The 17,353-nt window shown below is 38.1% G+C and overlaps 1 protein-coding gene across 3 annotated transcripts in view; it reads left to right on the forward strand.

The window, feature by feature from the left end:
- Window positions 1-17,353, forward strand: part of ZNF831 (zinc finger protein 831) — a 1,505,884-nt gene that overhangs the window by 1,451,937 nt on the left and 36,594 nt on the right. For all 3 annotated transcript variants that reach the window (XM_044089983.1, XM_044089982.1, XM_044089984.1), the window contains one exon: window positions 1,148-1,317. In XM_044089983.1, the coding sequence (XP_043945918.1) occupies window positions 1,148-1,317 (170 nt within the window). The remainder of the gene's footprint in view (window positions 1-1,147; window positions 1,318-17,353) is intronic.

The following is a 17,353-nucleotide window of genomic DNA, read 5'->3' on the forward strand; positions in this document are numbered from 1 at the left end:
TGGAGGGTCCTTGATTACTGGTCCAGAGTGGAGATATCACAGATGATACCAGACTTTAGATGATTTGAGTGAGATTTACTTAATGGTGGGCAGGTATGGGGTGGAAGAGGATATTAAAAACAGACTGGTGGTGTAATCAGGGAACTGTACCTTAGAAGTGATATCTACACAAGGAATTTAATATGACATTTTGTGTCATTTAACATTAGTTTAATACTTCACTTCCTTCCACATCATTTTTATTTGGCAATACAAATGCAGATTATCTTCCATTACAGGGCAAGCCTTAGAGGTTTGTTGGCCTCCAGTAACTTTTATGGTCCAAACGTCACATGAGGAATGAACACAAGAAGGAACCTAGCACAAGTACTAAAGTCAGTGGTCTCACACCATATTTGCAGTTGTCAGGGGTGCTGGCACAAACAGAATTCAAAAGTCAAATGGTTTTGAACAGCATAACATAAACAGTACACATCACCAGCATTTGTATTGCTATAAAGGAAGTTTAGAGCCATCAGGATTGAGGAAGCTAAGGACGCTTAAAATACTTAAATTAAATTAAGATGACCTAAAGAAGTTACAAAAGTCAGAAAGCATCATACAACTGAGAAATCAAATGCCAGTGAGAACAATAGTCGTGGATCCCAAGCAGAAATAATGAAATCAAAAAGCCGGGAGGGGTCCCATCAATATAGGATTAATGGAAAGTATGAGTGCAGTAGGATTCCATATAGTAAACTCCATCAAAGTTAATGAAGTGACAGTGACTTAAAGAAGACTTTATTTTTTAATAAGTAGCCATTCCTGTACATAACTGTATTTTGACTGTGCTCTCACAATTTTACCTTATGTTATACTGCAGATAGAAGTTACATTTGAATTTTAAGGATAAAGTGGTTGCAATACTCATTCGGTTCTCCATCCTATCGCATCTACTTTTACCAGATGATTTACTAATTGCTAAAACTGCTGTTCAAACTATTTTTTTTTATATCATAATAGAACAATTTAATTTGTGGTTAGGGAATTCTTCATAAAAGGAGACTAACATAACATAAACAGTACAGCTCTATTGCTTAAAAAGCTATGTGACTCAGGTCTGCATTCCATTCAAAAGTTCACTGTACTCATTTTGCTTTACACCCAGATGGAGAAAAAGCCTGCAGACTCAACAAGAGAGCAGCAGTGGTTCCCATCAAAAGGCATTTGGAAGAATTCAGAAAAAGTAAAGAATTCCATTCAGTTGAAACAATGGGAGACCATGCCAATAATTGCAGCCTGCAGGAACTGTGCCTTTTCCCAACAACTAGTCATGCTGTAAGTATCTTGTTAATGATTTCAAGCCTAACACTGTCAAACAGTGAATGAACATTGAAGTTTGTCCACAAAGTGCATAAAATATGTGCTGCAAATACACTCATAAAAGTCACACAGCCAATATCATTTTTGTTACATTCATATTCTTAAAGTGGCAGAAACAGTGTCTGGAAAATAATGATTGCATATATTCAGCAAAATGGATTTATAATGTCATGCATTTCATCACTATGTATTTTTATTTGTTCTGCTATTTCACTAAACTAATTGAGGGCTGTCACTAAAATATTTAAACACTGATTCACTGGTATATATTTGAGTAGGATGCACAACGTTTACAAATATTTACTGTGATGGTGCTAACATTTCAGTGACAGTAAATATTATACTATATACCTCAAGACATTTGCAACTTATTTTCACAGCAAAATGAATACTGTTCTGCTGAGACTGTACTGAGGGCACAAATGATGTGGTTCAGGAAACATCAATCTAGATTTTGGCAAACATAAGCCAGGATGTAATATTAATTAAAAATGAGCAGGATAAGGAGGGTGGGCAACTAGGAAAACCAGAGCCTCCAAACAAAACAGGATTAGATACCATTTCCAGCTGTCATGCGTTGTGCTTTTAAATTTTTTTTTTAAATCAAAGATGGTTGATATCATACATCCATATTTGCCACTTACAAAGTGTTTCTGACAAGTAATACTGTTTGTTCATGAACTGTATGCATTTCTGTAATGTACCTTATGACCATTGTTACCCATTACCTTGAAAAGCAAATCACTCAGCTACCCAAAATCTGGAAATGACCTTACTGTTCCTAAACCAGTGGTAACCATAAAGCAGAATTTATTATTTCCGAATTATTAACTGTAGGTATTCAAAAACAATAAAATTCTTGAAACTCCACATTAAAGCAGTTTCTTACTAATGAGGTCCCTTGGTGGACCATTGGTTAAAAGTGATTATGATGAAGCAGATTAATTCCCTGTGCAGTAAAACAGGCATGGTCTTGAAATACAGAGGCAGCAATTTACTATCTATGAAATTAGGAATACCATTCTGTGGATATACTATGTAAGTAATTAAAAATAATACAGCAAAGAACCACTGTGAAACCATAAAGAGCATAACACAAACAGTTCAGATCAGCATTCCACTCACCTCAATTTCATAACGCATAAACAGTTGCTGGGTGGAAATCAGGTGACTGAGGCTTGTGTGAAGGCTAGACATAATCATACCAAAAAACACCTATATCTTCTGTCTGACATGCTGTACAAAGAGAACTTGTACACCAGTTAATACAAATCTGATAGGAATTAGTTATGCTTGTGGAGGTAAGAAACATAAGAGTTTGGTGGACAACATGCATTCACTTCTGACTTACTTGAGATATATGCACACACACACACACACACACACACATGCATACATGAATATATATATATATATATATATATATATATATATATATATATATATATATATATATATATATATTATATATATATATATATGTGTGTGTGTGTGTGTGTGTATGGGTCTACCTTACATGATCAACATCTCAAATGATCGACTTTCATATGGCCGAAAACATATAGAAACATTGATCATGTAAAAAAAAAATTACAACCAACAACAAAAACAACTAAATGTGTGTAGCAGGGGGCAAGCCCCCATGCACCCCCCACACCCCCCACTACTTAAATATACCAACTCCAAGATCACACCACATTGCGGAAATGGGAAATCTTCAAGTTCCGCGCTGTATGGAGATCTCCATTCAGACCGATTGAGCTTTTAAAAGCTCGATCATATGTTCTCAGCCATACAAAAGTTGAGCTTTTAAAAGTTCGAATATCTGAAGGGGACCCATGTGTGTGTGTGTGTGTGTGTGTGTGTGTGTGTGTGTGTGTGTGTGTGTGTGTGTGTGTGTGTGTGTGTGTGTGTGTGTGTGTGTATATATATATATATATATATATATATATATAAAATTTAACCAACGAGGATTTAACCAAATTCTGCTGCAAACCAATAGCTCACAGCAGAACTTACTTTTTTTTGAAGGTGTGCACTGAAGACCAAGTGGCTGCAATGTAGATGAGTGCAACAGAAGCATTCTTAAAGCAACTCTGGAGTCAGTGAATTTTGACAGCAAGATGGAAGAATTTTCCAGTGATGAACGGTTAACTGCCTGATGGCAAAAAAGCAATGAAGTTGACAATGTTGCTGGAAACAGTGTGTAAGGCAACTGGGAACCTTTATTTCTAAGGTGCAGGAGAGATGAATTGTTATCCTATACTTCATCAAGTGTAACGTGGATGAGGTTTAAAATTGTCAAGCTTAATCCATCAGCATTTAGTTCCCCAGTCCCTGTTTTCTAAATGCAATCACTGCCATAGTGTTTTTATTTATGTACCAGCAGTGATTCAATTTCTATATTTTGTCTTTCATCTTTGGGTGTTTCACTGTGTAGATTGCATGCATTAATAATGAAGCAGGTGTGGGTGCAACTCACCTCACATGGAAGATGCATGGAGACGCCCTCTGCAAAAGTGATGTTTTTGTGGGTTTTATTGATTTGAAGCTTCAACAGGTGTGTTTTGTCCATCTGAAATTTCAGAGAATTTACATTTAATGAAATGTAAGGAAAGTGGCTTAATGGCTAAGGTGATTGCCTTACAAACACAGGGTGCAGAGTTTGAGGCTCACAAGGGATAATTGGCTAGGCTTAAAATGGCTCACAAGGGCAGTTAACTTAGTACTAAACTATGAACCTTTGAACCTATAAGTGAGAGGAACAACTGGCCGACTGACCTAAAGTTGTGTACCTGTTAAGGTGACAACTGCGCTGCTGGTGCATACCACGATGTAAAGGACAATATATCCCCGGTTTCTGCACCAAGCAGAAAACCTTTGAATGGGCAGATTGGTTCAGTGACATTCTTGGAAGGAAACAAAGGTTTGTCCTGAGGAACAGCCTGTCATCATGAAGGATACGGTTCCTTACATAAAGTGGCCTGAAAGATTTGCTATCTTATATGCAGAACTGATAGCAGTCAGATAAATCATTTTCCAGGATATAATGTTCAACACCTTTGAGCTATCAGGCTGAAATGGCATATGGATAAGACTGTCAAACATGAAATTCAAGTTCACAGAAGCAAGATGTTCTTCAAAGATCTGTAAAGACAGCTAACCTATGCACATTAGTCATGGAATAAATGAGGTTCAGATCATATAGGTTCTAATATAACACAACAACTATCCGAGGTGATAAAAAAACTGATTGCAATTTCTGCTCGGAGGTATAGGTGTTCCTAATGCAAAGCTCCATATCAGCCTTAATAAACTCTAAGGCCCTAAATGGCAACTATTGCAGGATTAAAGAATCTATATCAGAAGATAAGCTCTGAGCTGGAGGCGATTATCACCTGAGTCATGGAGAACATACTTGGCTTGTACTGGGAGAACATCCTGCATCACAAGCAACCTGAGAACTTGAACTATGCACTTCTCAGAAACTAAACTACAATGAGTTTGGGCCTTTCTTTCTGGAATTCTACAGTTAGCAACTGAAGGAATTGGAGTGACATCAATGCACACTGGAATCTCTCATGTAACAGGAGAGAGAGAGAGAGTGTGTGTGTGTGTGTGTGTGTGTTTGTGTGTTTTTGTGTGAGTGTGTGTGTGTGTGTGTGTGTGTGTGTGTGTGTGTGTGTGTGTGTGTGTGTGTGTGTGTGTGTGTGCATGCGTGCATGCATGCGTGTGTGTGCATGTGTGCGTGCGTGTGTGTGTGTGTGTGTGTGTGTGTGTGTGTGTGTGTGTGTGTGTGTGTGTGTAGCACAACCATCATATATTCCTGCTGAGTTCAGCAAACATGGTAGACCACACTTTCTGAAGACCCTGCTCATGAAGAAAAAAGCTAGAGGAGTGGCTTAGTGCAACCACCAGCTTGTTTATTCCTCAGTCATGTGAACTATTAAGAGAATGATGCCCTTTGAATGGCACAGTGCAAAAGCAAAATTGTTGTCCCACACGAAGAGCTAGAAGCTTGCACCACTTTTCTATTTAGGTACCACATAAAAGATTAGTTGTTTTATCAGACAAGAAATGACCCAAGCAGTGGCTTTTTCTCCAAGACTCTCAGGGCCAGAAAGATAACTCTTAGCTTCAAATGGCTGTTTTGGAGCTCCTTCTGCATGATACTGGCATTTCCCTGCACTATTTGTAAGATTAGTTCTTAGGTGAGTTCTCCAACCTGCAATCAAAGTGCTCACTCTCAGAAGCTGTGGCTAGTTTGTTTACTGGAAGCAAAGACCCAACATTAAATTGGCAGGTATTGTTCATTAGTCCACAGCCTGTGAACAAGAGTTTGGCACTAAACGAAAAGTCTGTAAGCATGTGATGGCTCTTAAGTTGCTAACATATCATACTGTGCTGCAAAATCTGTATCCTCAGGCATGCAAACAGCATTATGAAGACTGTGGTAGTCATTAAAAGAAGAAGGCTCAGCAGACTCTATGCATGGACTGGACAGTGCTCTACAGTGTCAACTGAAAAATGAAAGCCATTACTCTTGTGGGCCCTGTCAATGGGTGGAAATGACTGACACTGAAGAGTTTTTCAGCTGTTCTTTGAAGAAGATAATTCTCTGGGTAACACTCAGAAAGGCTTTCCTCCAGTTTAAAGTTACCCCCATGCACTGAAATCATGGGAACATCTGCAGGAGAGATGATTTCAGTGAGCTCCTGAATGGGTCATCAATGGATCTATGGAGTTCATTATCCACCAAGAGTAGGCTACTATTGCCAACATCTGTATAAAGGCTGTGGAGACTGAAGAAACCCAAATGGCAACATTCTGCATGAGAAAAGATGTCACCCAGAGTTAAACTGAGAAATTCCCTTTGTAAGCCTCAAATGCTACTCTGGTAAAAGTTATCCATCATGTGCAGTGGTACCACCCAGGTGCACTGTGGGAACAAGGGCATAGGTCCTTGCAGGGTGAGCACCTGAACATGAAAGCACTGGTTATGTTGAGTGAAGTCAACAATATCCAAAGTGGAATGGAAATTTATTATAAGAAGCAAAAGTAAAACCCCTAATTACTTTCCCAAAACTTGAGACACTGACTGCAGCCCCTTTGAGCAATAAAGTCTGGATCTGTCCCAGGAGTTCTGCTGAAATGGACTGATATGGAAGCCTTTTTGGAGAGAACTGGCCAACATGCTCACATATAGAATTTAATAATCTTTTTTTTTCTCCAAACTAGGGCTGAATCAAGTAGCAGCTGACTTCCCATTGGCAGTCCCAGATCAGATTCAGGACTCTCACAGGGCATCTGGAAGGGTAACCTTCTTCGGTAGATTAGCCAAGACTGGAGGAGACAATATTTTGTGATTGATTTGATTCTTTCTGAGACACCAAGTACACACTTTCTCCTGTAAGGATGGCTAGGTCCAGGAGAAAAAGAAGTGAACATATGGGAAATAGGTCATAAAGGTCTATACAGAGAGAGACTTAATTCCTCCTCAATACACCACAAAGCATATCCTGAAGAGGTTCTCTGAAGTGCACATCATCCAATAAATGTTTTTACTCACAGAGCATAATCTCAGCCATGCTATCCCATGCAATCACACTCATAAGCCTGTAGTCATAGCTAGGTAAAACACACAATCAAAATCACATCAGTAAATGGGAAAGGCCACTGCTGTTACTCCATTCCTGACAGTGTTCCAGCTTTTCCAGTGCCTTGTTAAACAGCTGAGACCGCAAATCTGATAGATAAGACAAGAATGCTGTAAGCCTCGGTATGGTATAAGAGGAAATCTTTTTACCTTACTTGTTGAATGCCTTAGACTTCCAGTCAGGGTATTTCATATATATTTCATATATTAATACAACTGAGCTAGCTACAGTGATTTACATGCTATGTGATACACAGTTTCTCACCCACTTCAGTTGGAATGCAGATGTTACGGAGGTTAAACCACATCTGTTGTGTCTTTGTATTATATATTAAGCTTCCTGTCATGACATTACGTCAGAGGGGAGAAGTACCTGCCAGAGCTGAATAAATATGTCTGCAGAAATTAATAATTATGTTTATGTATTTTGACCTACAGAAATATAATTCTCATGGACACATAGCTGACCTGCATTCTCTTCCCTCCCCCAGAGTCCTTTCACTTGAAGGAATTTTTGGGGGTGAATAACAGAAGCATCATATTATATTTACTACTCAGTGCAAGTAGATTAGCTGAAAAGACTAAAGTGCTGCAGCATATGACATAAAGCATTCCTGCATGTTGATATGGAAGGCGCCATAAAGGTATAAACGTTTTATTTTTTTGAAGAGGACATAGCAGTACATAAAGACAAATTTGGTAATTATTGGAATAAGACAACAAAGTCAAAATGAAAAACTTTTATTCCGTAAAATAACTCCTTGTGCCTCAACCAAAAGTCTGCTAGGTGGTACATAAAATGTACAAAAATATACCACACAAATAGTAAACAGAAGTTACGTACTTACCATAATGCTGGATCTCCATCATTCCTAGTTTGTCCACTTTGACTGCTGTGAATTCCCCACAAGGTGAATTTGAACTGAGAAATTGACTTCTCTTGAAGTGCTCAATCCTCAAAATGCACCTGTCCCTTCTGTACCCTTAGACTCAATTTGCTGCATAACTCCTGAACATGGGACGTATTAGCCACTAGGAATTTAGAAATGTGAGCAGATGGACTTGCAGACTAGGTCTACTAGGTGCATTAGTATAAAGTGACATGAGAATTTGGAAGGGGGATGCAGTGCAGTGCAGGTTGTTGAAGTGGTAGACTAAGGATAATGAAAATCTAGCGTTATTGCAAGCATTACCGTCTGTATCTTATATTATATTACTTATAGTATCTTATATTATCTTATATTATCCTTTCTGTCCACTTTGACTTTTGGGACAGATTTCTCAGCTACCAAATTTCTTGGCTGGAATTATATAACATGCTCTTAAGAATGGTGACCCCAAAGAAAGTCCTAGCCCTGGAGATTACATCCAATTTATAGTGCCTGCAAAGGTGTTTAAATTGTCCAAATTGCTGCTGCACAAATATCCTCAATTGAGGAGCTCCTGATGAAGGCTGTAGAAGTTGCTATGGATCTTGTGGAGGAAATGTTTGGTTTTGCTAAACCAGATTTGTTATTACATTGGTATACAAAGTTATACAATCTGTAAGCCATCTGGACTTTTACTTTGGAAACCTTTTGTCCCAGCCCAGAGGATTATAAGAGGTGAATAGCTGGCTATCTTTTCTAATTGTTTTAGTCCAGTATAAGTTGAAGAATAATTATCTTTGAACATCCAAGATATGTAGCAAGTACACTCCCTTGTTGGAGTACTTCAGGAAAAGATTGGACAATGAAGAGCTTGAATGAGGGAAACAACTGAGGCAACCTTTGGCATAAAATATGGATTAGTTATAAATGACACACTTTCTTTGTGAAAAACTACAGTGTTCTGGAGGAAACAACATGTAACTCTGAAAGCGTTATAGCAGAGGTGATACCTACCATACACAATTTCTTCCAGGAATGGGACTTCAGATCAGCAGAAGAAGATGATTCAAAAGGGGAAAGGGTCAACCCCTCAAGGACCGGACATAGGTCCCACAGAGGAGCAGGATCCTTGATAGCAGGGCATAGTAGAAAGGTACCTTTGAGAAAGATTTTGCAAACCTTTTGTACCGCTTAGGATGAAAAATGGAATCCTTGACAAAAATTAAATATGCTGCCCAGATGAATTTTGATGGCAGAGTAACTGAAGTTAGAGACAAAAAGAAAAGAGAAAATCTGTAATACTGAGGGGACTGGAGTGGAGAAGAGATACAATCCATGTCAACAAGCCTATATTTAAAATTATTTCCATTTTCTTTGCAAATAGAGTCTTTCTGTGCAGCTGAAAAACTTTGGAAAACTCTGGCTGTATAAGCTGGCTCTCTGGCCATTGTAGAACTGGAAAAACCTTGAATTTAATTTGAGGGAATTTTCATTCTAAGCAGTACAAAGGTTCTGTAAAATCTTTCTTAAAGGTATCTTTCTACTACACCCTCACTGAATGGGTGGTAAAAAGGTCTGATAGTGGAGTTAAAAAACAGAGTTGCTTCTTGAGGTGATGCCATAGCAAGGGGAACCAAATTTGTCTTAGAAAACAGGAGGCTATATATTACTGAAGCCTTGCACAGAGAAGCTTTCTGATGGAATTTCATCTTTACTGAGGGTAAGGCAGAGTATTCCAGGTGACCACACTGCAGGTTGTCCTATGGAACTGCTCCTGTGAAGAGACGAGGGTGAAATAGTTGTTGAATTTGATTTTAGTCAAGGATGTGAATACATATCAGCAAAGCTAGTCCCAGCAGCAAAATATATGCTTTACTCATGAATTGAATGATCACTCATGAGACATCACTATCAATCTGCCAAGCATGTCTGCTAGGTAGTTTATTAATCCTGGAATTTGAGTTGCCACAAGAAAGCACTGAGAAGACATTGCATATTTCCACACCCTCATTGCTTCATGACATAAAGGATAGTATCTGGTTTCCTTTTGCTTGTTGATATACTGGACTACATGTTGTTAGAGTGAATGGAAATCACACCATGTGCAAGGCATTCATGGAAGGCTTGCAATGCCAGGATGACTACCATCCTCCCCAGGAAATTTATGTGAAGACTGGTCTGTTCTTGGGACCATGTGCCCTGGATCATTTTCCACTTGAATGCCTTGAAATGCCTCTGAACCCTAGAAATGAGGCATTCATGGTCACAGTGGCCTTGGAGAAAGGGAAGGGGAAGGGTAAAGCTTCTCCCAACTGAAACTGTAGGGCACTCCATCCACCACATTAAATGCTTCCTTCCCCATATGATCCATCATCGTGGATTCATTGTTAGGTGGATGGACTGCTAGATTGTCATCAGTCAGTTCCTTTCTGGTGGCTGCTGCTGCAAAAATGGAGTCCACCAGAGATGGTCCTTGCTACAATGTGTCAGTCCTTAAGTGGATGAAGAATCTTGTCCAACTTGCTTGGGATGCTGTCTGCTATGTCAGGCTCCTACCATCCACTATCTGCTACCAGGTCCATCATATGGTCAGTGGGAGGGATTACCCAGTGGGCAAAGAGGGCAGGGATGGCATATCTGAAGGCCCCAAAAATAACATCCTCATCCAGGGAAGGGGTAGTCAGAGAGTACTAATTCTATGATTTCACCAAATTTTGCATCATCTGGATGGGACTAGGAGACTCTTCTCCTTCAATGAGGCCAGTGTCTGTGTTGAGAATCTCTGTAGATGAGTCAATGTGACTCTTCTTGCATGTATATTTATGTGGTGGCTTCAGAACTGAGTCCTCTCAAGCAACTCAAGACTCATGATGGCAGTCATAGTGGGATTGCTTAAGACCTTTACAGCTGCCCTGTCCCTGGGAATGATAATGAGAAAAAAAGGCTGCAAAAATGATGGGTGCCAAGGGATGTTGTCAAAGTCAGTCAAGCATCCCTGCTTGTATAGCAGGACAGGCTATCATCCTCTTGATGAGCTCTAAGGCCGATGCTGAATCTGTCTGCACCAGAGACTTCTGAGTTGGTGCTGTGTCAGCCCTAAATACCAAGGAAGTTAGTGATTCCAAATACAGAGGCACTGAAGCTGACAGATGGAATGTCTCCAGGGTCACAGTGGAAGCAAATGCCTCAAACAATGATGACCCTGACACTGAGAAGGGATCAGTCTCAATTAATCCTTATTATGGTGCCAATGACCCAGTGTACAAAGGTTGGTATCGAGACTCCAATAAATCCAATCTAATAAGAGATCAGTGAGTTAGACACTTCAGACTTGGCACCAAAGATCCAATCCTTCAGATGCCAATGAAGGAAGTTTCAGGGATGAATAAGTCTCTGAAACCTCTGATGCCAAAATCCATACCAGGAAAGGACAATGTCTTTGAAACATCTTGTACTGAAACCCATAACAAGGAAGGAGCTTCTATATGGGGAGACCTGAGGCCAACCCAATCTGCCTTGGAAACAAAAGGGCATAGGATGACATCAAATTGTGCCTTCATGAAGGCTCCCATTGTCCTTTCTCAATCAAAACCCATAGAACTCTGAAAAAACCTAATAGACCTTAGAGATGAAGTAGAGGGAGGTCAGTAGGAGATGAACTTTGACAGTTCCATCTCAGATGAACAGCTGCTGGCCATCCTTTTGTGGAAGTAATCATTTATAATAATTGGCTTGAAGTGGGAAGGCTCTGGTACTGGAGACAGACATGCTCCAAAAGTCATTGGAGCCAAGACCTCCTAGGATGGGTCAAATTAGGGGCAGTGACAGGAGAAGCCCAAGATTGAATATCCTGCAATTTCCTCTTCCTCTTCTCTCAGCCCTTTTCTTTTGCTACCTCTCCTTCTTTATCTTTTTGTGTGCCTCTCTCACTCTCACAGTCCTGTGAAGAAGCAGGAATACACCTTTGAGTATCAATCTTTTATTTCACTCTTGAAGAGAGTGAGGGCTGAAGCCCTTGAAGATATCACTGGAAGCCAAGAAGTGATCTGGCCTCAGGCATACCACGCATCTCATAGCTATCCTAGGGTGGAATTTTATGCTCACACTGGACAAATTTCCTGAAGCCCTTAATCAGATTTGCTTAAGAAGCAAAGAAAAGAAGAATATTCTTACCAGTAACAGTAATAACAAAAAAGTATGATAAGAATATGATTAACAATGAGAATGATTAACACAAAAACCTTATTAGCTAAAGCCAATAGTAAGGAAATAGAAAAAGAGCCAAGTGAACTGACTAGGTCTAATATGTCTAGTCACAGGAATGGGAAGCAGCAGTTTTTTACCTAAATAGTACAGAAAGATGAAAAGGAAGAAAGATAATCTGAGAAATGGATGAAAAATATGAAAAGAGCAGAATTATATGCACTTATATGGGAAAAGTAGATATTCATCATCTTCACCGCAGAAGTGGCAAATGAGATCTGAGGATGCACAGGGACAGGTACTTTATGGGAATAGAGAAAAACCTTCAGAGCTTGGACATGACTCAGTTTGCTGAATTGGATTCATCTTGTGATGAATTCCCAGCAATCAAATAGAACAAACAAAATCCGCTCAGGCAAACGCTACTCACCACTCTTTATTTGAAACGTTAAAAACTTGTCGAACGTTTTTCGTCTAAACCGATGGTTAGACTTCTTCAGAAAACTGGCAAACATCTGTACAATGGTAAATGCTTATTTAAATAGCGAGCACTTACTGAATGCCCGCCAAAATTCAAGCAGTAAATGATTTTCTTAAAGTGAAACTACTGTTTTAAAAATATAAAAGTAGACTGTGAATAAAGAATACGCTATATGTAAACAACTATACATGTGGTTAACTTTAATGTTAAATTTAAATTTAAAAGTGAATTTAAAAATTTATTAATTTTATTATTATTTATGTTATTAAAATACTTTATTATGCAAGTTGAAAGGAGATTAAAAAATAAATAAAAGATATAAAATATATTACATCCTAACCTAACCTCTGATATTTAGTTATATATAATTAGTCTTAAAACTTCAGGGTTAGGTTAGGATGTAATATATTTTATATCTTTTATTTATTTTTTAATCTCCTTTCAACTTGCATAATAAAGTAAACAAAATCTGTACAACAGATAATTGTAAGTACATCATCGGGGCAACAGTTGCAGCAAATACAGATGTTAAATACAAGTACGGATAATGTCATTCAAAGAGGGCACAACACTGAGAGCAGTATCGAGCCAACAACTAGTAATATGTCTCCCACTCACTTTCAACAACATGCTTTGTCTAATTCAATTAGACCAACAACTAATTTGAAAGACTGGTTAATGGCACCCACAGGGTTGTGGGAAAATAACACTTTAAACAATAAAACAGTTCAAGATAATGAACTGGAGATACCAGTCTCAGATCTATTGAATTCATTGGACTCAAGTATGTTGAAATACAAAAAAACTCAGTTTAGAAATAGAATACTTCCAGAAATGTTTGAAATTGAAAATAGTCCCTAAGGGACTTAGAACCTGGAGATTCCCTACGGGATTGATTCCAGGTTCATCTTTCCACCAAGATTTGATCAAACTATTTAATCAAAATGGAATGCAGTTGTTGCAAACAATAATTAAACACTATACCTTAACAATGAAAGATTTGGAATCTGAAATAGAGGTTATAGACAAACAAATTAAAGAACACATGGATTTCCCAAGATATAAGTATGACTATCAACTTTGTTTCCAAAGTATTGAACAACATAAGGGCTAATAAGATCAAAAAACTTCAAAGAGATCAAGCTCAATATAAAGCAGGTACAGCATACCCTACACCACCAAAGGTACACTTTCAGGCCAATTATCATTCGTCTAATAACACAGAAACAGAAGAGGCAGTGGTTATGTACAATTCAGATGTAACACCTGAAGTCAACTCACAACAGTCACACATGCTAATGTTCATAGAGACGAAGCACAGGAGGAAAGTGTAAGGAGAAGTGACAAAATAAAGCAACGGAATAATAATAACAATCAAAATATTAACAACAACAAGAAGCATGATAATAACCAACAAGTGTCTACGTCAAACCCTGGGCAGGGTTTTCCATGACGGAATCAAAGGAAGCAATGGAACAGGAGGAAGAATCACAACTACAAGAGATAATATGTGATGTAGAATCAAATGTGTTGGTATTAGTCAAAAATATACAACAAGATTTTACAATTTATAATTTCTCGTCTTTTTTTGTTACGGTACAACTAGCCAATATTTTAGCAAAGGGTTTAACTTTTGTTCCATCCAATAAAATGGATATAGCTCATACTATATGTGATATCAAATTATTTGTTAGGAAGTTGAATCTTAAACAGCTTTTGGGAAATCAGAACCTAACAATTAATCCATTAAGAGTAGCTAGCTGTTATAATCCACCTTTGCATAATACACTTCACACATTTGAGAAAATGTGTGAAATTGTTTTAAGACAATTGCATCAGAAAAAGAAAAAAATATTCATATAATTTATCTAAAAACGAGAGAGATAACATCAATGTATTAATGTCAGCCAATGTAAGAATCATGAATCCAGACAAGGGAGGGGGGCTGGTGATATGGATATTTTGGATTATAACAACAAAATCATGACTCTTTTAAGATCAGATGTTTATGAAGAATCATCACTTAATGAATATAATAGATATAATCAATTCATCAAAAGTTTGTTGAATGAACTGTTCATTGAGGCAAGAATTGATTCACATCTTTTCAACTATCTCATGATAGAAGCCCCAAGAGTACCAACAATTTTTGGAGTCCCAAAAATCCACAAAAATATCTATAATCCACCACTTAGACCAATAGTGGATGGTAGAAGATCTTCCACATATGCGTGTGCTAAGTATATGGATTTGATCCTTAAGAAATATGTAATAAAGCTGAAATTTTATCAACCAAACTTCAGATTAACAACAATAAAGCTATCTATCTAATTTGCATGTACCTTCCCCCTGGTAATAATATTCAAACTCTAGAAGACTTACTTAGTTCCCTTTCAAACCAACTACCCCAAGAAACCATAATACTTGGTGATTTCAACATTGACTGGAAAACCTGTTCATCCCAGCAGCCTACTAACCATATTAATCTCTATGGTTTCTCACAATTAATAACAACTCCAACTAGAATCCATAAACCAAATAATAAAGAGACAATTTTGGACTGGATCCTTATTAATCACCCCCCCAACAGCTATACTCCAGGAACCCTTCCTGACAGTATTAGTGATCATATACTTACATATGTCTTCAGACAAAAATTAAATAATCCTAATACTCATAAACTAAGAACATGCCGTTCAAAAAGATTTTTCAACCCTGATAACTTCCTTGCTGAATTGCAGGCATGTGACTGGTCGCCTTTGACACACCTTGAACTTAATGAAGCAGTGACCTATTTTAACAAAAACTTTCTACAAATTCTTGATTATCATGCTCCATTACGCTCTACTAGGATAAGAGCCAAGACTGCCCCATGGCTAACAAAGCAAACAAAAGAAAAAATGATCCTTAGAAATAAAATCTGGGCTAAATGGAGAGCTACCAAATGTCTATCTGATCACCTCCTTTTCAAACAATTAAAAAATGCCACCAAGAAAGATACTCTTAGAGACAAAAAGGAATTTTATCTTCATCTACAAAAAACTAGTCAAAATACCCCTCAAAAATTCTGGTCAGGTGTTAATAAACTTCTTAAACCAGGACATTCACCTACTCCCATCCCTTCTGGCTTTAACCTCAACAGTGCTTCTCAGATTCCAGATGCCTTTAATAAGTACTTTACAGAAGCCATTCTAACCCTAGCTAATTCATTACCCACACCTACTGCATCCCCACAAAATACCTCTCCAGTCTCATCTAAAGCCTTTCAAATTCAACCTGTCTCTTCATCCATTATTTATAAGCTTCTCATCAAACTCAAACTTTGTACCCCATCTGCTGACCAGCTCCCATCTGAATACTTACAAATAGCTGCAAAAGCTATTTATCTCCCTGTATCAATTTTGATTAATAGGACTATCTCTGAAGGAAACATCCCCACCATTTGGAAAATATCTCATATAATTCCTCTACATAAAGGGGGCTCTTCTTCTGAGCTCTCCAACTTTCGCCCTATTGCCTTACTGTCCCCATTAGCTAAGATAATGGAAAGATGCGTACACAAACAATTTCTTAACTACCTTCTTCAAAACAAACTTCTAGCTGACTGTCAACATGGATTCAGACCTTTCCACAGCACTACCACTACCCTCCTTTCCTTCTCTGACTCCATAAATAATAATCAAAATAATAATCGTTTCTCCTCAGCACTCTTCATAGACCTATCAAAAGCTTTTGATATGGTTAACCATAATATACTTCTTGAGAAACTCAACCTCTTCTCTCTCAGCTCACAATCTCTACAATGGTTTAGAAACTATCTCGTAAACAGGCAACAAACAGTGCTTTGGGGGAACAACCTATCGTGCTTACTTCCAGTAAATGTTGGTGTTCCACAAGGATCAATCTTAGGACCCCTTCTTTTCTCATTATTTATCAATGACCTTTATTTGAATGTGCCACAAGCTACCTGCATCCAATATGCAGATGACTCGACTTTGATCTGCACTGCTAAAAATGTTTCCTCCCTCCAGTCCATCACCCAAACAGCTTTCCAAAACGTTGAAAAATGGTTTATGCAACACTGCCTCCTCCTTAACCCCCAAAAAACTAAGCTTCTTCTCTTTACTCCAACTAATAAATCTCCTACACCATTCTTCAGTATCTCCTCAAATAATTCTACCTCTATTAACCCTGATAAAACCACTCGACTATTAGGTGTAACCATTGACAACCATCTCAACTTTGATGACCATATTAACACTACTATTAAAGCTGTTAATAAAAAAATTGGGACACTTTACAGAATTAAACCCTTCCTTACCTCAGCAGCTAGAAAAAACATTGCACAGACCCACCTGATCTCCACCCTTTTTTATGCCTCAGCTATCTATACTACCTTATCTAAAAATAACATTACCAAACTCTCTACCTGTTATAATAGTATAGCCAGATTCATCACTGCTACTCCCCTCAGAACTCACCACTGTCTCAACCTCAAACAACTAAATTGGCTAGAGCTAAACAACCACCTACTCTACCAACAATTACTTGTCATTCATAAGACCCTTCACTTCCCTGATAATACTCCTAGCCTGGCAAAACTGATTTCTCCTTATAAAAATCTAGCCACACTTTGCTCTGCAAATAAACTCCTAGTATCCTCAACTAAATCATACAATAAAGCTGGGGATGCGTTAATTTCAAATTCCATAGGTAAACACTGGAATCAACTCCCTCAAGAAATAACTAATCAAGACTCTACCTCTCTGTTCAAAAAACATA

The sequence above is a fragment of the Protopterus annectens genome, chromosome 12.part0 (genome assembly GCF_019279795.1).
Source record: "Protopterus annectens isolate FY-2018-M chromosome 12.part0, PAN1.0, whole genome shotgun sequence".
Taxonomy (NCBI): domain Eukaryota; kingdom Metazoa; phylum Chordata; order Ceratodontiformes; family Protopteridae; genus Protopterus; species Protopterus annectens.